The 27990-nt window shown below is 36.9% G+C and overlaps 1 protein-coding gene and 1 long non-coding RNA gene across 5 annotated transcripts in view; one reads left to right on the top strand and one right to left on the bottom strand.

The window, feature by feature from the left end:
- On the top strand, positions 1-27847 carry LOC122734407. Its single transcript, XR_006354059.1, has 3 exons — positions 1-64; positions 22612-22700; positions 27798-27847. It is a non-coding gene; the product is annotated as an uncharacterized LOC122734407 (long non-coding RNA).
- Positions 10277-27990, bottom strand: part of AP3S1 (adaptor related protein complex 3 subunit sigma 1) — a 125534-nt gene continuing 107820 nt past the window's right edge. For 3 of the 4 annotated variants that reach the window (XM_043975215.1, XM_043975213.1, XM_043975214.1), the window contains exons 5-6: positions 20231-20338; positions 10277-10567 (exon numbers count right to left, since the gene is read on the bottom strand). In XM_043975215.1, coding sequence (XP_043831150.1) covers positions 10439-10567; positions 20231-20338 — 237 coding nt within the window. In that variant the 3' untranslated portion in view covers positions 10277-10438. Of the gene's footprint in view, positions 10568-16817; positions 16859-20230; positions 20339-27990 lie in introns of all 4 variants that reach the window. The other variant, XM_043975216.1, reaches the window with a different exon arrangement.

The raw sequence follows: 27990 nt of genomic DNA, 5'->3' as shown, positions 1-27990 counted from the left end.
GAAAGAATAACTGTTTTTGGTCAGGGGTCAGGGAGCAGGAGGTGGGAATCAATATATGACTGAGGTAAGTAACAGACTGGAATATAAATTGGACATTTTTTGTTGAGATCTTATAGCCTCACTCTCCTAAGAAACTTAGGGTACGTATAGGATCAGTGAAACATGAGGAGCAAGACAGGCTGCAAATAAAGGTGTCATCTACATATTGGATGACAGAGCTGTCTTAAGAGATCTTTGCTAAGGGCATTCCCAAACAGGTGGGGACTACCTTGGAACCCCTGGGAAAGCACAATCCAAGTTAATTGCTGAGGTAGGGGATTGGACAGAGAAGCTCATTCAAATGCAAAAAGGAACCAACACTCCTCCTTCAGAGGGATGAAAAAAAAAAAGCATCTTTAAGGTCAATTGTAGGGAGCCAATGAGAATTCCCAGAATCTGGGTAATTATAGTACATGGATTAGGAACAATAGGATGAAGGGGAATCAGTCTCCTTGACCACCCTGAGGTCCTGCACAGTAGGGATGTTACAAGGGGAATTGAAGCGAACTATGGGCTAAGAATTTCTTTTTTCTTTTCTTTTCTTTTTTTTGCGGGGCAATGAGGGTTAAGTGACCTTCCCAGCGTCACACAACTAGTAAGTATCAAGTGTCTGAGGTCACATTTGAACTCAGGTCCTCCTGAATCCAGGGCCAGTGCTTTATCCCCTGTGCCACCTAGCTACCCCAAGGCTAGGAATTTCTAAATGACAGGCTGTAGTCCCTCCCTCGCCACCTGTGTAAGAAGATACTGTTTTCTATTAGGGTAAGGTGAGGACGGTTTGAGATGGATCATGACTGAATCCAAATGATTCTCACATCCTGGAACCCCTGCGTCCCAGATTTCAGTGTCAATTTGTTACCAGAGTTCTAAGAGTTATCAGATCTGGAGGGAGCAGGTGATTCAGGGAGTATGGGAAGAAAGGGGGATTAAGGTAAATTGTGATCCAAGATTTTTCATGACATCCTGCCCCAATAAGGGACAGAGTAAAAATAGTATAACCAGGAAGGCATGACACTGAGTGTCCAAATGTTTTGTCAGGGTGTCCCCTGGCACTTCTGGTTAGGACTTTTAGTTTCTGATTTTATTTTTTATTAGTTCAATGGTTTTCTTACTTTTTTTTTTTTTTGCGGGGCAATGGGGGTCAAGTGACTTGCCCAAGGTCACACAGCTAGTGCATGTCAAGTGCCTGAGGTCAGATTTGAACTCAGGTGGGTAGGACTTTTAGGCTGAGCTTTTCACAAGAGACGCCCCAGCTCTTCACGTGGAAAAGCTAGTCAACCCTTCCCTTCTGTGGCCACTGGCAAGGAACACAGTTCCGGCATGAGAGAGAGAGGGTACACAAAAAGGATTTTTTCCTTCTTTTTTTTTGCGGGGCAATGAGGGTTAAGTGACTTGCCCAGGGTCACACAGCTAATAAGTGTCAAGTGTCTGGGGCCAGATTTGAATTCAGGTCCTCCTGAATTGAGGGCCCATGCTTTATCCACTGTGCCATCGAGCTGCCCCCACAAAAAAGGATTTTTTTTACCTCAGGGTGCTGTGGCAACAAGAAAAGAGGAAGTCCAGAAACGTAGCAGGGGAAATGGTGAAAAAATACTGGTCCTTGGATTTCCTCTGTTAAAGAATTAAAACTTGCACACATCCTGATTAAAGGTAAAAGCAAGGTTTTTATTTGGCACAAGGAGATATGGCCAGGAGCAAAGTCTAGATTTTTAACCTCCCTGAACCAAAGGACAGTGCTTTTACAGAGGGCAGGGGGTTGACCACCTGAAAATGGAAAGTTCCTTTTTGGGGTGGAGTGGGGAAAGCTTGGATGCTTGTCATATTCCTGAGAACCAAGGGGGATTAAAAAAAAATTATGTTCTTGACCGTTGGGGTTATCTGTCTCCTAGCTTCCGTAGCAAACAAGTCTAACTGATGTTCCTGCTATAGGAATTTTATCTCTCCTTACTCCTTTGGTATGTCTGTCTTGATAACTAGTTGGTCAATCTAAACTGTAATTGTCCCTTGATTCCTCGATATATCTGTCCTATTATCGGATCATTTTTGGTTTTGCTTCTCACAGGAGAAACTTCTGATTTATCCTAAGCCCCAAGTCAGAGTGAAGGAAGAAATTGTGGAAAATGTCAGGGATGTGTGATGAGAAGGGGAGAGGGAGCTCGTGCTGAATGGCCTTATTTTTTTTTTTAAGTATGAAGATTATGATCTGGTAAAGGCATTTCAGAGTAAAACTGTTTCATTAAAACAAAAATCAAAAACAAATTACCATCGAAATCCCACTGTTTATTACATGTTTTGTTGGAGTAGAGTCCTTCCCTGTATTTTATTTCATCCTCTTTCTCACTAAAGCCGATCCACTTAACTGAAGGAAAAAAAAAAAACTCTTATACTCTCCAGTAACAATTATATATCTCCCACTTGCCCTAGGCTCCTTTGGTTCATGTGCAAATATAGCATTGTAGTATGACTCAATGAAACTATGCCATTGCTTTCCCAAAGTCCAAGGACCGATTTCTTTTGGGTACTAGTCCAATACTACTAGGATAAGGTGGTCATTAAACCCAGGAACCTCTTCTGTTCTAGAATATATGTGAAATCCCATAATTAGCTAGGTTGAATTAATTGTTCTGATCTTAGAAGAATATTTTCCCAGGAACTTGTTAGAATATGGCTCCTTATGTTGTGTTGTACCTTTTGCCTTTCCTTTCTCCCACAACCTTCACAGCATTAACCTTTGTCCCTGTCTGTCCTTCCCATCACCACCAGATTTTATTTTGGTGTTATTTTTTTCTAGCTCTATAAAATAATTTTTTAGTAGTTAGATTGGTATGGCACTGAATAAGTAAATTAATTTAAGCAAAATTGGCATGTCTTTATTATATTGGCTCAGCCTACTCATTAGCAATTAATATTTCTCCCATTGTTTAGATCTGACTTTGTGTGAAAAGTGTTTTATGGAGTTCCTGGGTTTGTCTTGGAAGGTAGACTCCCAAGTATTTTATATTGTCTGCCGTTATTTTATTTTATTTTATTTTATTTTATTTTATTTTGTGAGGCAATTGGGGTTAATTGACTTGCCCAAGGTTACACAGCTAGTTAAGTGTCAAGTGTCTGAGGGCAGATTTGAACTCAGGACCTCCTGAATCCAGGGCCAATGCTCTATCCACTGTGCCACCTAGCTGCCGCTGTCTGCAGTTATTTTAAATGGATTTTTTCTCTCTTCCCGATAGAATTTGTTAGTAACATATAGAAAAGCTGATGATATATGTGGATTTATTTTATATCCTGCAACTTTGCTAAAGCTGCTAGTTGATTCACTAGGATTCTTTAATTATACCATCACATTATCTGGAAAGAGTTATAGTTTTGTTTCCTTATTGCCTATTCTAATTCCTTCAATTTCTTTTTCTTCTCATTGCTACAGTAGCATTTCTAGTGATGATAATGGTCATCTTTGCTTCCCCTGATCTTATTGGGAAGGCTTCTAACTTATTCCCCATTACCAATATTGCTTGCTGACGGTTTTAGATAGATACTACTGATCATTTTAAGGAAAGTTACACTTATTCCTATAATTTCTAGTGTTTTAAATAGAAATGAATGTTGTATTTTGTCAAAAGCTCTTTTACATCTGAGATAATCATGATTTCTGTTGTTTTTGTTACTTATGTGGTTAATTATGCTAATAGTTTTCCTAATATTAAACCAGCCCTGTATTCCTGGTATAAATGGTACCTGGTCATAGTGTATGCTCTTTGTGATATATTGCTGTAATCTCCTTGCTAGCATTTGATATAAAATGTCTGCACCAATATTCATTAAGGAAATTCATTATTGTGCCTCCTGGTTTAGGTATTAGTGCCATGTGCCCACAGCACATACTTACCTTTGACTAGTTTCATCATCTTTCCTTTATTGACATAGCTCAATTTAACTTATGAATTAATTTGTATTTGTAACCAGTTGGTTAGAGTTTTTCTTTTGAAAAATTTTTTAAAAATTCTTTTTACTTTTAAATTCTCCCCAATCTCTTCCCCACCCATTGAGAAGGCAAGAAATACAATATGAAGTAATGCAAAACATATTTTCATATTTGGCTATAACTTTTCAAGAAAGGTTTTGTTAAAATTACTCAACTTGGAACCTTATATATTTTTTATTGTGTGTTTGTAGTCACTCAAAAAAGCAATGGTACCATGTATGTATGGTGGGTATAATAAGTAGGATTCAGTGATGACTATTTGCAAAAAAGAACCAATATGAAAAATATATGGAGGAGAGGTAGGACCTGAAAAGAAGAGGGGGCTGACTGTGCTGGAAGTGAAGGATAACAGAGGAGCCATCTGCATGTTGCACTAATGCTTACCTAATATAGATGAGTTAAAGGAAGATTCCCAAGCATGTTGGGCAGATGCTGCCTACGTAATAAGTTTTATGGGCTATTAGGAACAAAAGTTGCACAAGATGAAAAGTTATGAATAGATTTCAATGTGTCATGTTAGGGATGGTACTGTATTAATTTGACCACCAGTTAGAGGACCTCAAGGTCATCCCAGCCATTTTACATATAAAGAAAATGAGGCTCACAGGGTTAAGTAAGGTCTTGTTGCTGTTCCCTCATTTTTTAGTCATGTCGGGCTCTTTGCGATTCCCATTTGGGATTTTCTTGGCAAAGATACTGGAGTGGTTTGCCATTTCCTTTTCCAGTTCATTTTACAGATAAGGAAACTGAGGCAAAAAGGGCTAAGTGACTTGCTCAGGGTCACATAGCTAGTAAGTGTCTGAGGCTGGAATTGAAAGATGAGTCTTCCTGACTCCAGGCCTGGCACTCTATCCACTGCACCACCTCACTGCCCCTGCCCAAAGTCATAACATGTAATATATACAAGTAATAAACATCGGGAATGGGATTTGAACCCAGGTCCTGTTCTCCCTTAAATTTCTACCTCACAGAACCTCTCTTCCTTCAAGACATAGCTCAAGCACCACCTTCTATAACAAAGCTTCTTAAACTGTGGGTCACAACCCCACTTGAGGCTGCATAACTGAATGTGGGGATCGTGAAAAATTTGATAAGAGCAAAAGGTCATTTAAACCTATTTTATATGCCTATATACCCTGGGTCACATAAAAACTTCTTGGGCAAATAGGGGTCATGAATGGAAAAGGTTTAAGAAGCCCTGCTCTATGTAAAGCCCTTCCTGATAACCACAACTACTAGAGACCTCCTTTAAAACTGCCTTGTATTTAACTACTTAATATTCATTCTCTTTATATTTATACACTTATACATGAAAAGAATTATTGAAAGCAGCAAAACTGATGAGGTTCTTTTACCCTTCAAGTTGTGCTGGTGTTTCACAGACCCATAAAGGGTTGTCATGCCTGAAAATTTCTAAAGTGATAAATTTTTTTTTTTTTAGTGAAGCAATTGGGGTTAAGTGACTTGCCCAAGGTCACACAGCTAGTAAGTGTTAAGTGTCTGAGGCTGGATTTGAACTCAGGTACTCCTGACTCCAGGGCCGGTGCTCTATCCACTGCGCCACCTAGCTGCCCCCTAGAGTGATAAAATTTTTTAAAAAGTAAATTTGAGAGTTTAAGTACATTTTAAAATTTTTCTTTCTAAACCATTTAATATCTACGTAATTACCTCCAGTTTCACTGTGATATACAGTATGTAGGGGTTTGTAAAATTGTTTTAATAATTTTGATAATTGTATTTTATTGTAACTGGTTTCCTTTGTAAACTTATGTATTTTATGCATTTAAAAGCATTCTTCTGAGGAGTCCACAGGCTTTATATTTACCAGGCTTGCCAAAGGGGTCCATCTCTCTCTCTCTCTCTCTCTCTCTCTCTCTGGACAACAGATATTATTACTGTGATGTCCAAATTACATTAACAATCTGTAGGGGGCAGCTAGATGGTACAGTAGTTAAAGCACCAGCCCTGAATTCAGGAGTACCTGAGTTCAAATCTGGCCTCAGACACTTGATAATTACTAGCTGTGTGACCCTGGGCAAGTCACTTAACCCCCATTGCCTACCCCCCCCAAAAAAAAAACACAGAAAAAACAACAATCTATAGATACTGTTTTAGTAATAGTAATACAGGAATCCTATTTAAGGTTTGTTGTTTTTTTTCCTTAAACTGGATCTGTGATTTCACTGCTACAGGTAACTCTTAGAGAAGAAATTCTAACCAGTGCAGTCACCAACAGGTCTGCAGTTTCCAGGGTTGTCTGGGACCCTGAGAGGGCAATATGCCCAGTCATATAAGCCAAAGGGATCCTATAACAGTCTTCCAAGGTAGACCGTTTCACTTTAGAATAGCTTGAATCAGGAAGTTTTTCCTTACATCAAGCCCAAATCCTCATTCGTTCTGGTGCTAAGAAAAAGGAATCTAATTCTTTCTTTTTTTTTTTTTTTTTTTTTTTGGTGGGGCAATGAGGGTTAAGTGACTTGCCTAGGTCACACAGTTAGTGTCAAGTGTCTGAGGCCAAATTTGAACTCAGGTCCTTCTGAATCCAGGGCCAGTGCTTTATCCACTGTGCCACCTAGCTGTGCCCCTCAAATCTAATTATTATTATTTTTTGGTGAGGCAATTGGGGTTAAGTGACTTGCCCAGCGTCACATAGCTAGTAAGTGTTAAGTGTCTGAGGCCGGATTTGAACTCAGGTCCTCCTGACTCCAGGGCCAGTGCTCTATCCCCCGTGCCACCTAGCTGCCCCTAATCTAATTCTTAATAGCTATTATGCCACACTATTTAAGAAGAAAAAAAGGACATTTTCCTCCTAAATAGTTATCAACTCATAATCTGTTCTCAGGAAGGTTTAGTTTTTCATTATATTTGAAACTAAAGTAGGGATTATCCTGTTCCTTTTTTTTTAATACACAACTTTAGGATTCATTTCAGTGTTCAACAGCCCAAATAGAATGTAAAGTTCTGCCCATCCATTTAATAGTAACGAAACATAATTTAGCATTAAAATCAGCATCAAATAGTAAGTTTAGCTTTATAGTTTTCAATTTCCCATGTTGGAAACTTGAAAATCATTCTTCTTCTTCTGTGTCTCTTTGGAGTGTTTCTTTTTTTCTTTCTTTCTTTTTGAAGGGCAATAAGGATTAAGTGACTTGCCCAGGCTCACACAGCTAGTAAGTGTCAAGTGTCTGAGGCCAGATATAAACTCAGGTCCTCCTGAGTCCAGGGCCAGAGCTTTATCCACTGTACCACCTAGATGCCCTGGAGTGTTTCTACAGATACTCCAATAACAAGATGGAAGGGGAAAGAGACTAGATCCAGAGCTGGGAGGTCCACACCAAAACTGAAACTGTGCTACCTTGAGCAAGTTACCCTAACGTTCTCTCATATTAATTTTTTATTGTTGCTGTTCAGTTGTTTCCCAGTCATATCTGACTCTTCCTGACCCCATTTAGGGTTTTCTTGGCAAAGATACTGGAGTGGTTTGCCATTCCCTTCTCCAACTCATTTTTACGAATGAGGAGGAAACAGAGGCAAACAGTGCTAAGTGACTTTCCTGGGGTCACACAGCTAGTAAGTGTCTGAGGTCATAGTTGAACTCAGTAAGAGAAATCTTCCTTGCTCCAGGTCCAGCGTGTTATCCACTACCATCTTAACACGGCCTTATGACGCCTGCTCTTGGAGCTCTCATGAGGATCACATGAAGTAAATACCACATGTGAAAGTGTTTTCTAAACCGTAAAGCACTATATACATGAAAAGTATGATTTTTCAGGCTAGGATTTCCCCACTCAGTAGCCAAAAAATAAAAATAAAAAATAAAAAAATCGACTACTTCTGATCCTGTTATATCCATATAAAAGAAGTCTATGCTCTTCACTTAGAAATCTCACAAAGAAAAAAAAAATCCTTCTAAATCCATATTTATAACCACCTTACCTAATAATCCTCTTCTCTAAAATGCAATCTAGATGTCTATTTTCCAGTTCCCAAATATTCATGACCTTAATTATTATGCAAATATTTACCAAATACCTACGTGAAACATGCAGTCCAAGTCTTGAATGTCCTCAGAACTAAAATCATTCCATCATTTCTTGAGGCAAATTATCTGAATGGAATTAACTATAAATGTCATCCTAACCTTGTAAGCAATTCCAGGAAGTTGTCAGTCACCAGACATTTAAGTGCCTACTATGTGCCAGGCACTGTGCTAATAAGCACTAGGGGAAACAAATACGAGTTAAAAAAAAAAAAATGACAGTCCTTGCCCATAGGAGCTTACAATCTAATGGGGGATGATAACACACAAAAAGAAGCTAAAAATCTGGGGAAGGGGATGCAGACAGGTGGTACAGTGGATAAAGCACCAGCTCTGGATTCAAGAGGAGCTGAGTTCAAATCGGGCCTCAGACACTTGACATTTACTAACTGTGTGACACTGGGCAAGTGACTTAACCCTCACTGCCCCACAAAAAAAAAAAAAAAGTAGGGAAAAATGAGCTATTAGTATCTTGGCCAAGAAATCCCAAAAAAGGGTCACAAAGAATCAAATATGAATGAGACAAGTGAACAACAAGAACGTAGGCAGCAAAATTTTAGGAATAGAAAACTTGAAAAATCATAAAGGTAGTGAGTAAGCAATGATGAAATTGGGGATATACACTCACCATATCACACACTGAAGAGAAAATATGGCCTGAAAAGCAAAACTATAGTCTGAGGCTTTGGGGGTTTGAGAGAACTACACTGAGCCACCCTTAACTTTTTCTTTTGGAGGAGGGGGGCAGGGCAATGGAGGTTAAGTGATTTGCCCAGGGTCACACAGCTAGTAAGTGTTAAGTGTCTAAGGCCAGATTTGAACTCAGGTCCTCCTAAATCCAGGGCCGGCACTTTATCCACTGAACCAACTAGCTGCCCCTTACCCTAAACTTTGTAAAAGAAGTGAGGTTGTTGTGGGAATGCAGTGGGACCCCAAGAAATCCAAAGGATTCCAACCCTCTATGAGGTATGGCAGAACATGACCTCAGCTGATAAGTAATACCAAAGTCTGCAAGATGATATGCAAAATATGGATGGGTGCTGCATATCTTACTGATGCCCCATTATTCTCTCTCTCTCTTTTTTTTTGGGGGGGGGCAGGGCAATGAAGGTTAAGTGACTTGCCCAGGGTCACACAGCTGGACTGTGCCAAGTGCCCAAGGCCAGATTTGAACTCAGGTCCTCCTGAATCTACTTTATCCACTGCACCACCTAGCTGCCCCCCTGATGCCCCATTATTCCAAAATCCCCTCCCTGTTGTTGCATTTCCCTCCCAGTGCTTTGTAATGCTCTTCCCTCCCTTTTATTTAGTAAAGCTACAAAAGTCCAGGTCTTCTCTTACTCCAATGGGATAGTCACCATGGTGATCTGTACCCAGCCACTATTCCTCTCTCCTAATAAATCTTTGTATTTTATAAGATTCATGATGAGCTTCCAATTCTTTGGGTGAGCTAGCGCCCTGATCCAGGTCACAAGTTCCCCCAAACAAGGTAACAGCCACATCTTGAGGGTGGACACTGAGTTAAGCATTTATTGAAATTACTTTCTCTCATCTAAACAAGAAGTCAAGCAAATGTGAGATGGTTTCAAATATAACGTGTAAAATTAATAAGTCTTAAAATTTCTCTCTGGAATATATATGGATGAGATTTTGGTTAGCATAGTGTAATATAAACCCTATACTAGAGAGTGCGTTCTATTCTTGAACAGTGTAAAATAGCTCAGTGGATTCCTTACTAATTTAGTGAGTTTTCAAACATTTACAATTTTGGTAGCAATAAAAACCACATCAACTTATTTTGAAGCAATATATAAAATATATATTTTTTATAGTTTTGTTGAGCAACAGAAAGACATGATTTATTACCAAATGAGATGTCAAACAAACAGATGCTTCAGAAGTCCAGTTAATTTGGAGTTTATTTTTTTTCTAAAAAAAGAACAGAATATTTTCATGCAACATATATGTAGTTTTTAAATAATCATGACAAATGGCAGGAAGACTTAAGGAATGCTGTACTCATAGAATTCTGTGAAATATACAAAATGCCCCAATATTTTGGGTTGTACATAATAAAGGAATACTTTAAATACACTTTCCAAATACTGTAGCAACCAGGGTGACACGCCTTATAACGGCACAGGAATGTAATTGAGAAAAAAAATCACACAGGGACTACTCATTTCCTTAAAAATCACTGAGCCAAGACCAAAGCAATATTCATCTTAATATACTGATTTTATACACAATTCTTTACAATACCTTTTCTTAAATCATCCAACAGCAAAAATTAAGACTCTCTTCCTCTTTTTTTGGTAAACAATTGCATGGTAAACCTAGATGACTTTTTCCCTCCTGGATTTTACCTGGGAGTAGCCTTTTTATTTAAAAGAGGGCAGGTTTGGCACTTTTATACTGATGTCACCAATGTTAATATTTCTTGGGATCTCAGGAAGATTCATATTCTTTACAGCGGATACTGCACGGGCTGGAGCTCCTGCTAAGCCAGCCTGTATACAGAGGTAAATAAAAGAAAAAAAAAAAAAAAGAAAATGTCCAACTCAGATGTAATTCATTACAAAATTGGTGTACACAATGGAAGACAGTGACAAAGTATTTCAGATAACAAGATTAAAAGACCAGATGGTAGTTTTGGTTTGTATGGGATGAGTTACTTGGAAGTACTAAACTATAAAGAGAAAACAGTTCACACATTTTAAAATATAGTGAATTACATGCAATGGTAACTGAATATAAATGGGAGGGGAAAGGGGAGAAGCTAGAAGGTATGTTAACTGACAAATAACTAGTGAGAAATTTTAAAGCAGAATTAAACATAGCCTAAATCATACTACTTCTCAGCATTATAGATAATGCATTCATTTTAGTTACCTGAGTGTCTTAGGTTAGTCAAGAATTCTACTTGTATAATTATCCTGATTTTATGGGTTTATTGTAACTTAATCACTATTTACCACCAACTTCTGTACTGAAATCTTTAGAAACATGAGGCAGAACATAGAGGTGTCCCATCTCTGATTGATATATATACACACACGTACATATATGTATGTATATATACCACACATATACATACACGCATATAAATATACATACAGGAATATATCATGTATATGTATTAATACATGTATGTATAAAATATGTCAGAGATGGGTCGCCTCTATGATATATATATATGTACTGGCAGTGTTACACTGGACAAGACATGTAACCTCTCTAAAATGACAACTTGCAGAGAAAGTGTTGACCTGCATTGGTAGAGGGAGTTCTCTCACCAAGGAGTTCCCTATACTAGGAAAATCACCAGTCAAATCCCTAATCCTTTAAAACATGAGACATAGTAAGGTCTCATAGAAAGGTTGTATTCAGATATTGTTTTTCTAAGCATTTACTCCAAAAGTGTGGTCAATGAATGTGTTTTATATGACAGTATCAAATTTTGAAATCTATTTTCTAAAATTGGAAGGCTAGATCTAAGCTTGTATAGAAAAACTCTAGTGCTTTTCAATTAAGTTATTACACAAATTCTTTTAATCTGAAAATAGTTGTGCCCAAAAATATTTTCTTAGTAGGCAAGAGGGTAATTTGAGACTATAAAAACAATTTTTTTTTTAGATTTTCTAGGATGCAAAGATTTAACACGTTAAGTTTACTTTAATAAGTCTAAGTCCAGAGGTAGAGTCACCTAAATGGAAGACTTCATTAGTATCTCTTCATAAACATGCTCATGATAATTTCAATTTAATTATTTTCAGTACAGAGCACTACTGACAAATAGAAGGGTAGGTAAATGAATTAAACCATATGCAAAATTCTTTGTTCTCATCATATGAGTTGTATATTTTTAAATAGCTTGAAAAATAAGTTATTAAGATAAAAGAAACATGAAAAGCACATGTATTTTCTCTAATAACAAATATCTATCCTTAAGGCAGGAAGCTTAATTTGTTGACCAAAAAGGTCTCACCAATATTTATTCAAAGGTTTTTTATAATTAGGCTTTATAATTAAAGCATCTGACTTTGGCAGCGATTTGCATGAATGCTCATGAAAGCAACAACAACAAACCCCAAACCCATCAAATTTTCCAGTAGTGCAATGAAAAATATAGATAGGAAATGACAACTATAATGTCAATTTAATAGAAACACAGAGTTTAAAATTCCTTTTAATAATCTGCTAAGAGCTCAAACAGCAACAGAGAAATTTTCTTATATGAATCTATCCCTCTCTTAAAGATAATTCATCTTAGAAAAATCTTGGCCAACACAAAATAGGAAGGTATAAAGTATTTTCTGAATAAAGGATGAAATTACTGTTAAGAAAAGAAAAAAAGTAATGGATTATCAATTTTAAAATGAAAATAATGGGAGGACCAGTAAAATATCATCAGTGACAGATGGCCCACATAGACAATAATGGGTGAGATTTTAAACAGAAAGATCATCTTGATGACATGAATGAAAACCCTCTAAACCCAATTAAGTGAAGATTTGGGTTGAGGCATTCAATTATCTTAATTTAATGTAGGTTAATTATTTTTGTTAATGGACAACTAAAAACTGAAAGAAAACTATGCATTTTACCTACCTGAAGCTATCCTTTTTACACTGATTACTGTACTCTGTCTCCCGCCCCCAAGTGGAAACACAATTAAACATTGTTTAGCATACTATATATTACACCAAAGAGAGACTCTGTTTTTGTTCATCTTCCATCTACCAAAATTTAGATAGTTTCAGTTAAAAAAGATCCCAGAATAAGAGCTGATATAACTTCTTTCAGACTTTCTTTTTTTGTGTTCTGGGAAGTAAGTTGATTGCAAAGGGAGATGAAGTTATTTTGCAAAATTGCACAGACTTCCTGGAACTACGATCCTTTTTCCAAGGTGAAAAAATTTGTAACTTTTCAAACTGCCATGATGATTTCCCAAAGCCTTCTGTAATAACGGTTCTCCATGTTCTTAAGTTCTCAACAGTTCTAAAGGCCGAGTTGTATGATATTCCAACAAAAGATAAACAGACTTTATAAAAAAAAAACACTAATAAAAACTTTTAAAGTTAAGACACTAACGTAATAGTAAACCTCTAAAAAAATTGTTACCAACAGAATATTTTCATTGAATGGTATGCTTCAGTTTTTATAATCTGTGAAATAATTCCTTCAACATTAAAGTAAATGGATATCAAGTCTTCATAATACTCATAAGAAGCAGTTAAATCTGAACTTTGGCAAAGAATATGCAAGTAATAAATATATCCTGGTAATCTGCATTAGATTAAGTGTTTCTTTGCAAACATGGTCTCAAAGATGATATCTTGCTAATGACTGCTGTTGGCTGCTAATGAGAATATATATTTATAGAGTCAATTCAGTAAAATTAACTTCAAATAACATAACTGTGTCATATATAGCTCTCAATATGCAAAACTGCTAAAAAAGTTATGAAGCCCAAGGAACTATAATCCTTCTAAACATAAGCAACAAGCCCATAAACATGCAGAGGATGACAACTACTTAAAACACACAAATGAATTAACAGAATACAAATTATTTCTCAAGTATGTTCAAAAATGTCGTAATATATGATATAAAATCAAATGGTGTAAAGGATTAAAGGAATCAAAATAGCTAACCCCACTTATTCTTAACTGAACTGGCATGTTGTTTGGGAAAGCTGGAAAGTGGGGGAAAGAATAAAAATGTGTGTGTGGGGGGATTCTACATGGACAAAAATTATACCAAGGAATCCAGTATTAACAAACTAGATTCTTAAATAAATTATCAGTAGTCATATATATATATATGTATATACATATATACGTATGTATGTTTGTAAATATAGATATAGAACCATAAAATCTTACTTTATAAAATATTATTATCCATATATCTCAAGAAATGATGAAATAGGGGGCAGCTAGGTGGCGTAGTAGATAAACCACCAGCCCTGGATTCAGGAGACCTGAGTTCAAACCTGACCTCAGACACTTGACACTTACTAGCTGTGTGACCCTAGGCAAGTCACTTAACCCTCATTGCCCCACCCCCCCAAAAAAAGATGAAATAAATTTACTCTTAATTTCCTATTTAAAGTGAAAAAACTGGATCACAGGATCATTGATCTAGAGATGGAAGGGACCGCCACAACTTATTAACAATTAGTTGAAGCCAAGGAAAAGAAATGTGCTAAAGAGAAAATGATACAATTTAGCACAATGGAAATTTAAAGTAATTTTCTTTTTTTGCCAGGATAATTTTCTTTCAGAAAAAGAATATCTTACTGATGCACAAAGGCAATTAAAAAACCAAAACACCGCCAATCCTTATTTTTAGAACATTAAAAATTGACAAGAATCAAACAAACATGATGTGTATATTTGAAAACAGTTGATGGAAATTAGGCTTGCCTCTAACAGTACTAGTTAGCACTCAAAAGATTCAAGAAAATATAATTTATAGGAAAGTAAAAAATTGGAGAATGAAAAACTACTGGAGAAATAACTTGTTTCCATCCATCCTGTACTTGCGTACCACTAAGGCTGGCATACTTTACCATTTCCACTTCCCAAAATAAATATATGAGTTTGAAGCAGTAAGATTATGAACTGGATGAAAGAATGATGTACGGGATATAAAAGAATGACCGCGTTTTCTCTCCCATGAGATTAAATAAAGGAACAGAATTAAGAGAAAGAAAACAAAATGAAGTCTGCAAGTATATCAAAATGAGGCCAAACAGATAGAAGACTTATACAGACATACTCTTGGAAATTTCAAGCACCTGAAATCACAAAGATAGTAATGGATGGGTATGATTTGTTTTTGGTTTTCTTTTTAAAGTGCCAGACCCAAAAATAAACAGAATATGTGCAAGCAGAACTCAAAAAGCAGCATTACTAAGATTTCAAAGATCCTGCAAGCCCCCTTTCCTTATGCAATAAATAATAAGTATTTACTGGAAAGGAAAGGAAGAAAGGTACATTAGATATTTTCTTTAAGGAGTAAAATATTTTCCTACCATCTTAAATGTTTTCTTCCGACTTGAAAATATGGCATAGTAAAGATGGTAGTTGCAAATATTTTATATATTTTAAAACTTTTCTCCACCTTTCTAAAGAAATGCTGGGAATGTGATATCGGAGTATCATCATTTTGATCTAAAAGACAGGTATGGGAAATACCAGCCTTATCCAACATACTATTAAATGGTTTCAGACCCCAAATCAATAACAAAATATCTGCAGATTTTGAAAATAAGTTTTTAAGCAAGGTGAACATTTTCAACATCTTTGCTTGTGAATATGAATTACCCATTGAAATACTGAGTTACAAGGAACAGGAGGCAGCCTAGAAAGCCAGAAAATTCTAATCCTAAGGTCAGTGGAGTGCTCTTTTCTTTGGGAGCAGTGTTTCATATTCCACCTATAAACATGCACATTAGAATTAATAACTTTCTTCAAACTTCTAGTGCACAACTAGCCTAAAGATCTCTGTAAATATACAGTGTAACATAAATGCTAAATATAATTGTTATTCAGGGTGTCCCAAAAGTCTTAGCCACTTAAAATTGCACTAAGAGTTTTGGGACACCCTGCACAAAATTCCTGCACAAAATTCGAATTTTTTTCAAATGAGAGAATCTGCCAAATAATCAGTAATTTTGCATGGACTGTCCTATCCTTCTCTGTGGACGCCTACAAAGGATTGGTCAATACAGAATAGAGCATCTTTTGGACTTTGATCCTTCACCACTTATGTTGTTTGGATGTTAAGAGCCACCATTATTTAGTAGGAAAACCCATTTGAAATTGTGGAAATCTCTTTCATCCAGGCCATGTAGTATAGTGAAAAGAAGACTATACTCAGAACACAGAAGACTTGGTTCTGAATGATTACTCTTGTCACTTCCTGTATGAATTTAGGCAAGGCAGAAGCTCTCTGAACTTCAATCTGCTAACTGGTATCACAAGGATAGGACAAGGATATTTGCACCATCTTACCTCCCCGTTGTGAGGATAGTGCTCTGGAAATAACAAAGTGCTTTAGAAACTTGAACTAGTATCACCACCAAACAATGAAAACTTTGGAGGGTTTCGAACCTCGATATTTGCAAGCAAGCCACCTTTAATATGCATTTATTTGTGACTGTTAAGACTTTCAGGTGTGAAAACTACTGGGAAAAAAATGCTGTGCTGTTCACCTGCGAACTGCCCTAAACCTTCCCTGCTTCTTGTTTCATACACAAGAACCCAAAGGATTGGTTTTTATTTGATGATTTGTTAACTTCCAAATTCAGCAAGATATTTTTTATAAACAATGAAATGCCTGATTTGGAGACTGAGAAATGAAAATGTCTGTGACAGGTAAATTATTAGACCGGTTCTGCCGTATGATGCCTTTCCCTCCAACTCCCCAAACATTTACACACAAATTAGATTGTCATTCTACAGATGTGCCGGTTAAATGACAATGTTAAAAAAAATTAAACTGTTTCATTCTACAACACAGGCAGACAAAACAGAACATGACAACAACGATGTGCTAGTAAAATATACTAAGTCCAATAAAAGATGAGGGAACTACAAGAAGGAACTAGCATGAAAAATAGGCTACAGGGACTGGTATGGGTTCATTAACATAAAGAATTTTTGAGTCTGGCCTAAATAATTGATTGCCTTTTGACATCATTTTGCTTTCCCTTTGTTAAAAGCACATTTTTCTCAAAGTCAGCAATACCTTGTCTACCTGTCCTGTCTGGGAGACTGAAAGATAAAGGTCTGTAAGAGAGAAGAATGGAAAGAGCTAGAAAGATCAGGAGGTTCGGAAAAATGAGGACTGACTTCAAAAATTTGAGACTAAATTCATACCCAACTTACCCTCTTAACAATAACACTCTATATACATATACAAAGACTAACCCAATCTCCCCTTCCCCACCCACCTACCTCTCCCCCCCACCCCCACCCCCACCCAGAAGAGTCCTTTAGATTCCCAAGTCCCCATCCTCCCCAGCTTAAACCCTCCTCTCTCCAGTTCCAAAGGTAATTTAAAGCACTCTTCTAGCCAAAGCAGAATGGCTGGAAGGAAATTCATTCAGGGACTATTTTTACTCCTTCCCAAATGGGGACAATGTTGAACAAAGAAGGATCTCCTTCTTTCAGGTGCCTAAGTCTGAATGGTACTTTCTATACTACAGACCTAAATAACAGAAAACAAATAGGATTGTTTTGGCCCAGCACTATCGGAGCCATTGTATTTGTTGGGATATGTAGCAGCAAAACCTTCACATTCAGAAAATGTAAAATAGCCTATGTGGATTTTGCATAAATTTCAAGCTACATTTCAATTATACATTGGGTCATTTTTAAAGGATAAATTAATCTCTAAAAATATTACCTGTACAAATACTTTAAAAATCATGGCAACTAGCCTTAATCACAAAATTTAAACCTCTTAGTGAATTCCAATTTAATCTCTCCATGTATTTTCACTCACAAAGCAAATTCCACTTTAATTCAGAAGGATTGTATTTTCATGAAAATAAATGCAGACCACTTTTCTAAAGATTTTGTTGGTTTCCTTTTTCTGCAGTCAAATTGAGTAATCTTATGACTAAAGAAGGGAAGAGATTACTGAAAACTAGTATGGACAAGGTCAATATAACTTTTAACATTAATGGTTTAAAGCACAGAACTTGAAATAAACAGCTATACTTGTATAGCTCAAAATGATATATACTACAACTGAATTTTAAGCATCATTATAATTAGAGAAACTTGTCTAAAGTTTTGTATATTGTGGTTTATCTTTTAATAAAAGAATGTTAATATACCTAACCAAAAGGGACAAAGAGGAAAACTGATTTGGCAGCAGTTAATGATCAGTAAACACATAAAAGATGATCGATGAATCAATTTTGTAAGCCATAAGCAGAATTATAGGCCAGCTCAAATAGTATGGTATCTGTGAATGGCTTTTTACAAAAGCCCAAGAAATTTAGTTATTATGGTCTTACAAAGTAACTTTCATCCATCACTTTACACATACGCAACTGATTTTCCTCATGTATTTATTGCTTCTATAAGTAGTAAGAAAAATTACCCTATGAGTAGTCCCCAAAAGTCATGTAACTATTAAAAAAGTCTTTATTACATAATTATTATTGGTACTTTGCTAAATTTTTAAAGGCAATTAGGGTTAAGGAACTTGCCCTGGGTCACACAGGTATCTGAGTGTCTGAGACTACATTTGAACTCAGGTCCTCTTGACTCCAGGGCTGGTGCTCTATCCACTGCACCATCTAAATGCCCCCCTTTGCTACTTAGATTTAACATTATATATGCATATAGATACAGAAAAACATACCAGATTTCACCTCAAGTATTTTTGAAAGTAAGTAGGGCATAAATCCCAAATAAGCTAATAAAATATCATATCAGGAAGAAAAGAAAAGCAGGACAACTCCAATAAAGGGGACTGAGTACCTTAAAAATACAGGTATTATTTCTTTGATTTGAAAATTCCATACAAGCACTCAAAATATCTATATTTTTTACAATTGATGGCACAAGATTCAAAAGTTACCATAAATTCATTTTAAAGAGATTACATATTTGTTTAAAGTTTTATTTCTTGTTTCTTCAGCTCCTTAGCTACACAGATTGAAAAGCGATGTTAATAGATAATACACATTTCAAATATTTCTATAAGCAGATTTTCTAAATTCCATACTTTAGCCTTGTTGCAGATAAGCATTAGACCATTCATGATACCCTTTCTGGCTACTTCGTCTACACTATTCCCGTTTATGGAGTTTTTTCATTTCAAAAATGCGTGTTTTCAACTCATCTAATTGACCCAGACAAAAACACAGTGTTCCTTAGGATAATTAATAAACAAATACATATATATATATATATATTATAAACGTGGTTGCTAATAAGAATGGCTATACTTTGGAAGATAAAGGGAGCATGTGTTACACAAGGGAAAAAGAATATAAGGATAATATAAATCTATTTTAAATTAAATCCTAGGGGAAAGGAAACATTTCTTTCTTTTCTTTCTTTCTTTCTTTTTTAAACAGAATTTAGAGTCTCAACGCCATACTTATCTGTCAGCGGCTTTATTCATTCAAAGTGAAAGAAAAAGTGTATTAAATTGACTTTTGGAGTGCTGAAAAAGATTTACATTAACTTCCTGATTTTCCACTGTGACAAGATGATTGGTTTTCTTTTGAAATTAACAGCTGAGTAGCAGGTTTAAATTTTAAAGGAGGTAAACATTTGAGATTTCTTTAAGAACTGCAAGACAATACTTTTCAAACCATTGTGCCGATATGAATACGGCTTTAAAGACTGACAGCAATAAACATCCTCAAATAGTGGCAATGTTCATAGCTGTCTCCCCCGTAGTAATCAAGAATGAACCTTCTGAGAGTGAGAATCTATGGGGTCCCTGAGAGCACGTGCTGCAGGTGTGATGGCTGGCCCACATCTGGAGGTAGGGGATAAGCAGAGCCAGCAAAATTACAATAGTTTTATTGTTAAAGGCCATGTCAGCTTCAGTCTAGCTAACATTTATAAGTGAACCCAAACACCGCTAGATGAATCATCAATATGAAATTAAATCGTTCCAAAGAATCCAGTGCAAACTATAGCTAGAGGAGGCAGGTATCTTTCAATGTACTATCAGGTTTGTTAAGCATCTCCTTTGACTTGAACTTTTCACACAAACCCTTTGTTCTAAAAATAATCCTTTTTATGCAGAATTTAATTATCGTAAATAGGGTTAGTTCTAGGATTTCCTTTATAAGGAAGCTGAAATTACTGTTTAAAATGTTTCAGAAAAGATACTGGATTCCATCACAGAAAGAAGCACTCCAAAGACTTGAGCAGCAAGGCTCAGGGGTTAGAACTCTTAAAATGGATGTTGCTTTGGTTAAAGGAAGCCTATATCTGGTTATTGTATGCAGTAGCCTGAGAACACTAAATACACTAAAAATGTACATGGGCCTTTTTGTCAGGAAGCAAGCAAGTCAGCTATACTTAAGGGTGAGGCTGAAGGACAGACAGTGAAAGCTGCAAATCATGCATATTTATGATCATGCTTTGGAAACCTTATTTCAGGAGGGTACTTCCAAAACTTACCTCAGATTTCTCCAGTTTATTTTGCGCATCAATCTGAGTAACAATTTCATTCATATTGGTCTCCAAAACCATTCCCCCCATCACCATTTCTGCCAGAATATTGTGGACCTAAGGGGGCGAAAATGCAGACTAATTAAGAAAATGCAATGGTGTCATCCCTGGTGGTCTGTTTACAGAGGTACTGTTATTTTGTTTTTTTTGCAGGGCAATGGGGGTTAAGTGACTTGCCCAGGGTCACGCAGCTAGTAAAGTGTCAAGTGTCTGAGGCCGGATTTGAACTCAGGTACTCCTGAATCCAAGGCCAGTGCTTTATCCACTGCGCCACCTAGCTGCCCCCTGGTAGTGTTATTTATGGTTAACCTTTGGAAAGATGATTGTTTATCATTGCTGGGTTATGGCTTCACAGGGAAAGAGCTCACTGCACTTCTAAGTAAACATAGGGAAGATTTCCATTTTGCTAACCAATATGTTATTGATACATAATGAGAATGAACACAGAAAAACTAAAGCATGAAAAAGGCCCATGAAAAGAAGGAATGATTAAATGATGTTCTTCTACAAGGAAGACTTTAAAAGGGAGTAATTAAGACATTAGTCCCTTTTCCCCAACCAAGCATTCTCAGGTGAACTCAGGCCAGTCTCTCCAAGATTCTGTTCCCTTATCTCTAAGATGGGCATTATATCTGCACCATTTCTATCACATGGTTGCTGTGAGGGAAAGCATTTTCTAAAACCTGTGAGTAATCTAGGAACGTGAGTTATTCAATCACAGCCAAGGACCAGAGATAGCTATAAAGCCATTTGGAAAACTTTAACAAACAAGGGAGAACAAGGGAGCAAGATCTGATTAAAACAAGAACACAGGCGGTTAAAAAAAAAAACACAAGGCAACTTTAAAATAAACAAATGAAACGTACAAAATTGTCCACAAAAGTGGTTTATGCATTGAAATCTGTTGTGCAACTTTAGAGGTTCTGATGTTACTGTTGCCGTGTAATAATTTATAAAGAAAAATAAGCATTCTGGAGGCATCCAGTTACCCTCCTGGAAAACATTAATTGAGATTTATTCAGTGTGACAGGCTCTTCTACCGGAGGTTTTCTTTTGCTGTCTGTGTTTTTTTTTTTCCCTAAGGATGCATTTATAAAGAGAACCTGTTTGCCTCAGTTCTTCATCTGTAAAATGAGCTGAAGAAGGAAATGGCAAATCACTCCAGTGTCTTAGCCAAAAAAACTCCCAATAGGGTTATGAAGTGTCAGACACGACTGAAAAAACGCTGAAAAACAGCAAAATAGATAGGTATACCCATTTACATGATTGGGGGATGTGGCGGGGGAGGGTGTGGCGGCGGCTTTCCTGGCTTCCTTCTGTGCTCAGCTCAAAGCAACAAAGAATAAATTAACAAAGCGTTATAAAAGGAAAACCTTTAGGGGATTTGTTTTTAATTTTTATTTTTTGGTGGGCAATGGGAGTTAAGTGACTTGCCCAGGGTCACACAGCTAGTTAAGTGTCAAGTGTCAGAGGCTGGATTTGAACTCAGGTACTCCTGAATCCAAGGCCAGTGCTTTATCCACTGTGCCACCTCGCTGCCCTTTTTTGTTTTGTTTTTCCTTTCCCTTGTTTTATAGGATTTTTTTTTTTGCAGGGCAATAAGAGCTAAGTGACCTGCCCAGGGTCACACAGCTAGTAAGTGTCAAGTGTCTGAGGTCATATTTGAACTTGGGTCCTCCTGAATCCAGAGCTGGTGCTTTGTCCACTGCACCATCTAGCTGCCCCTAGGGGATTTGTTTTAATGAATAGATTAGAATGATACAAATTTCTGTGTATAAATGTATACTTTTAAATGGCTTGAAGATATTTGAAAAGTAAATTATTTACTTAATTATTAAAAAGTTTAAATAGCTCCTTCCCATCTTATTTATGCTACCCTGATTTCATAGTCTGGATTCATGAGGTTTATTCTAGTACCTTTATTTTCAGAATTCAAAGCACGTTCAGATTTATTCTCTCATTTTACTTAGGCACAAATATGTCACATTTTATTTACATGAAAGAGCACTGGATCTGCCCCCAGAGAACCTGGGCTCAAGTCACAAGATAAAAGATACAGATAGAAGGGATCTCAGAAGCCATCTAGTTCAACCCCACCCTCCTTTAACCTCTATTTTACAGATGAGGAAACTGTGCTGTTAGAAGGGTTAAGTGACTTCTCCAAAGTCACCCAGATGGGAACTATCAGAGGTGCATTTAATCTTCACGTCCCATACTCTTATCTCATATGCCAATTTCAGTGTAGCTGTTTATTACCTGTGACCTTGGGCAAGTCACTTAATTTCTCTAGGCCTGCAAAATCAGGAAATAAATTCTAATTTCCCTTCCAGATGGTAACTCCCACAAGGTAGAGATACATGTGAAGGCACTGCAAAGATATTCTAGCTGGTCAATATGGATGGAAAACATCCTACTGTTGGTAAGCGGCCTATAGAAGTGTGTGTGTGTGTGTGTGTGTGGGTGTGTGTTGGGGGGGTGGCGACATGAGGTGGAGAAAGGAATTAAAGCTCTGATTTCATTAGTACAGGGAATTCCCAGTGAGGAAAATTCCTTCTACCAATATAGTAAATTGATTCTCCTGTAATTCATTGTCACAGTTGCGTGGAACACTGAAAGGTTAAGTAACGTACTTAAGTTCACACAGCCAGGATGTGTCAGAGGCAGGTTTTGAATCCAGATCTCTTGAACTCTGAGGTTAGTTGTTCTCCATCCACTATAACAGGCTCTTAAATTGCACAAATACACACACATTCATACACACACACACACACACACACACACACACACACACACACACACACACACACACAGAGTCTCTATTGCCGAGCAGCAAGCAAAAATTAGGCTAGATGGCATATGAGAAATTGTGCAATAGTTTGCTACCAAATTACCTGCTGCCACAAGAAGCCCAGGCAGGCCTTTTGCATCAGTTGTTTTTATTGTTCAGTTGTGTTCAACTCTCCATGACCCCCATTTGGGGTTTTCTTGGTGAAGATACTGGAGTGGTTTGCTATCTCCTTCTCCAGCTTATTTTACAGATGAGGAACTGAGGCAAAGAGGGTTAAGTGACTTACCCAGGGTCACACAGCTAGTAAGTGTCTGAGGTCAGTTTTGAACTCAGGTCTTCCTGAGCTCCTGTGGCTTTCCGGGCCTGGCACCACACAGTTGGCCTTCCCACCCGTAGTGTTCTACATAGCTGCAAATCATAGTGCACCATAACCTCTGAATAATCTAAATTACATGTAACAAGAAGGGTCTTGACAAGGTGGGTCCAAATATGCTGCAGTCTGACATGCACATGAGAAGAAATTTGAAAGACATTACTAAGAAAATGGATCACCCGCAAAGGTGATGTGGCCAGTTATGAGGATTGGATGTATAAACAGGCTGAATGGCCAAGTCACATTCCTGATATATGAAAAAAGCAAAACATGGTGGTGTGGGAGAAGCTTCTAGCCTCTTAGGTAGTTTATGGGGGATCTCCAGAAAGACAGACAAAAGACCTACAGGTTGAGAAGACATAGAAGGACTGTGATTTATATGACTGGAGGTAAAACCACATCTTTGAAACAAACAATTCAAAACATCAAAGTGTTACTGCAAATTGTCTGCCAAAAAAATAAAAAGCACTTTAAATGCATTATGTTTGCTACTTAAGAATATGTCAAGGACCTATAATTCTATGGGTATGAGTATATACTCTCTACCCATGCCACAACTTGAGGAGTGATACTCATGAGTGATGTCATGCCCCTACCCCAAATCCAATGTCTTTCTGATGACCAAGTTCCCAGAGATGAGACTTTCCAAACTTATAGTTGAAGCACATCTTCTATAAATTCTTCTGCCAAAAATTGAAGCATACTATTTTCACTTTTTTTTTGCTTTTTTGTTTTTTCTTTCTTGGGGTTTTCCCCTTTTTTTTTGATTGTTTTTTCAAAACATGACTAATGTGGAAATACGTTTAACATGATTACACATGTATAACCTATGCCAGTTTGCTTGCTGTCTTGGGAAGGAGGGAGGAAAGGAGAAAAATATGGAAATCAAAATCTTATAAAAATGAATGTTGAAAACTATATGTAATTAGAAAAAATAAAATACTAGTAAGTGAAAAAAGTAAATAGATAAATTTTTCTGCCAAGCAAAGACATCTTTTTGTAGTTGACCTGTTGTATAAACGTGGACTTTCAAATATAGGTCATTACTGGACTTACTCTAATTTCCAGAAAAGACATTTAGATTAATTTGATTGCCCATAAAGCAATACAATAATGACAGGTTATATCCTATAACTGTATAGTTTCTTTTTTCTTTTTTTGGTGGGGCAATGAGGGTTAAATGACTTGCCCAGGGTCACACAGCTAGTGCGTGTCAAGTGTCTGAGGTCAGATTTGAACTCAGGTCCTCCCAAATCCAGAGCCAGTGCTTTATCTACTTCACCACCTAGCTGCTCCCATAGTTTCTTTTAAGTATATAAATGCAACAGGGAACTACCGTCCTTCAAGACTCAGCTCAAATCCTACCTTCTGCAGTTTCCTCCTCCCCCTTAACATCTTCACCTCCAGAGACTTTCCTCCAAGATGATTTTATAACTACTGGTTATATATCTTCTTCATATGTAAATACTGACATGTCTCCCTCCACCCCCTTAGAATATGAGGGGAAAGAGAAGGGAATAAGCACTTATCTCAAATCCCACTGATGCAGGGGGCCTTTTCCAGTCTTCCCCACAGCTAGTGTTTTCTCTCTGAAATTATCTTCCATTTCCACTGAATATGTCTTATATGTAATTCTCTGCATGTCATCTCTCCCATCAGAATATGAACTCCTAGAGGGGAGGGACCATGCTTTTGCCTTTTTTTTGTATTTCTACTACAGTACTTAGCACATGGTATTTAAAAGATGCTTATTGACTAAAGACTAATCTCAGAAAATTTTATTTAATGTGATCAATATCATAATGTATTATACAAACTTCTTAGATAACCATGATTTCCTGCCTTATTTTATTACAATAACTCAGAAGTGAAGGAGTACTTTCATCAAGGTCACTGACTTCAGAACAGCATATTTAAGTTTCAACAGACAAGGCCGATCTCATGTCACCTTTTAGCATCCTAGATGCAGGGACGCTCTTTTGGTGTCCTTTTCTGACTGTAAGTTTCCCTTTGGTAAGCATACCTTTAGAGACCAAGTTATTGTACTCTCTGCAGAATTTGCAGTTCACAAAAAGGCTGGGCAATGAATATATGTTTATCCAGTGCTTAATTTAAGTGATAATGGCTCTACTCTAAACACAAGAGGGCTGCACATCCTTATCTCCACCCTGCCCCCCACCAACCCCCCAAAGGCTTATGTTCTAAGGACTCACTCAGCAAGTAATAACAATGCAAATAATAACAATCTCAAATTATGAGGAACAAATTAAATTGTTTCACTAAACTGAAGCTTAGTCATACAACTGAATAGAGCTCAATTTTCCTGTTAAGAGTAAAGTGCTTTTCATTGGTACAAAAACAATGAACAATCTGTTCATTAATTCCAAATTATTTTTGATAATACCTTTCAATTTTTCATTTGTATTACTTATACACAAATTAAAAATATAATCCCTCATCTTAAACTAAAAAATAGGTGGGAGATTATAGCCATTGGGAAGATAAAAATTCATTCTCTAGACCTCTTCAGCTTAATTAGGGGATTTACAAATAAGTAGTTGAGTACACATTGAGAAGGAAAGTATAAGACAGCTGAATAGAGCTGATTAAAATATTACAATAATTTTTTTTTTCAAATCACGGAGTTCTTTCACTTAATCTCCTAGAAAATTGTACCTGTCAGAGCTATGGATAAGAGAAGTGTTTATGACTAAATGAGATAGAAAGGATCACAGGAAACATAATGGATAATTTTGATTATATGAAGTTAACTTTTTGCATTAATAAAACTAATGCAGACAAAATTAGAAGGAAAACAGGAAACTGGGAATAATTTTACAGCAAGTTTCTCTGATAAAGGCTTTATTTTGCAAATATGTAGTGAACTGTGCCAAATTTATAAAAATACTAGCTATCCCCCAACTGATATATAGTCAAAGCATATGAACAGGCAGTTTTCAGAAGAAGAAATCAAAACTATTAATAGTCACATGAAAAAATTATCTAAATCATTATCGATTAGAGAAATGCAAATTAAAACAACTCTGAAGCACCACCTCATACCTATCAGATTGGCTAACATGACAGAAAAGGAAAATTACAAATACTGGAGGGGATGTGGGAAAAAAGGGACACCAGTGCACTGTTGTTGGAGTTGTGAACTAGTCCAAACATTCTGGAAAACAATTTGGAACTATATCACAAAGGGCTATAAAACTACATATCCCTTGACCCAGCAATACCATTAGTAGGTCTGTATTGGCCCAAAGAGGTCAAAGAAAAGGGGAAAGGATCTATTTATACAAGAATATTTATAGCAGCTATTTTTGTGGTAGCAAAGAACTGGAAAATGAGGACATTACCATCAACTGGGAATAGCTGAACAAGTTGCAGAATATGACTATGATGAAATACTATTGTGCTATAAGAAATGACAAGCAGGATATTTTCAGAAAAAGTTAGGAAGGCTTATAGGAACTGATACAAAGTAAAGTGACAAGAACCGGGAGAGCCCTGTACACTGTAATAGCAATGCTGGAACAATTGGAAGATCAACTGTGAAAGATTTAGTTACTCTGATCAAGACAATGAACCAAGACAATTCCAAAGTACTCATGATGAAAAATACCATCTACCTCCAGAGAGAGAACTGATGAACTCTGAATGAAGATTGAAGCATTCTTTTTTTAGTTTTTTTTTATTTTCTTGGTGTGTGTGTGTGTGTGTGTGTGTGTGTGTGTTTTCTTTTGCAACATGGCTAATATGGAAATCTGTTTTGCATGAGTTCACAAATATAAACATACAATTATGCTTGTCTTTTCAAGGGGTAGGGGAGGAGAAGGAAGGAGAGAATCTGGAACTCAGATTTTTTTTTTTAAATGAATGCTTGGGGGAAACTAGGTGGCACAGTAGATAAAGCACCAACCCTGGATTCAGGAGGATCTGAGTTCAAATCTGGCCTCAGACATTTGACACTTACTAGCTGTGTGACCCTGGGCAAATCACTTAACCCTCATTGCCCCACCAAAAAATAAAGAATGCTAAGCATTTTTTACATTTCATTGGGAAATATTTAATTAAATAAATTTACACACACACACATCTTTCTGTTTTTTATTCGTTTTTGTTTTTGAAGGGCATTGAGGGTTAAGTGACTTGCCCAGGGTCACACAGCTAGTAAGTGTCAAGTGTCTGAGGCCGGATTTGAACTCAGGTCCCCCTGAATCCAGGGCTGGTGCTTTATCTACTGCATCACCTAGCTGCCTCCCAAGAAAAGCATTTTAAGGGAAGCAGGAATATCTGACAGGCAATGTTATTATACTATATATAAAATGGAACATTAAAAATGATTTCAGGGCACGTAGGTGGCACAGTGGATAAAGCACCGGCCCTGGATTCAAGAGGACATGAGTTCAAATGCTGCCTCAGACACTTGACACTTACTAGCTGTGTGACCCTGGGTGAGTCACTTAACCCTCATTGCCCCGCCCCCACAAAAATGCTTTTCTCTACTCCCTTCACCCCAAAAGAAAGCCACACAATTTTCAC

This window comes from Dromiciops gliroides, chromosome 1, assembly GCF_019393635.1.
Source record: "Dromiciops gliroides isolate mDroGli1 chromosome 1, mDroGli1.pri, whole genome shotgun sequence".
Lineage (NCBI taxonomy): Eukaryota > Metazoa > Chordata > Mammalia > Microbiotheria > Microbiotheriidae > Dromiciops > Dromiciops gliroides.
This window is presented reverse-complemented; position numbering and strand designations above follow the sequence as displayed.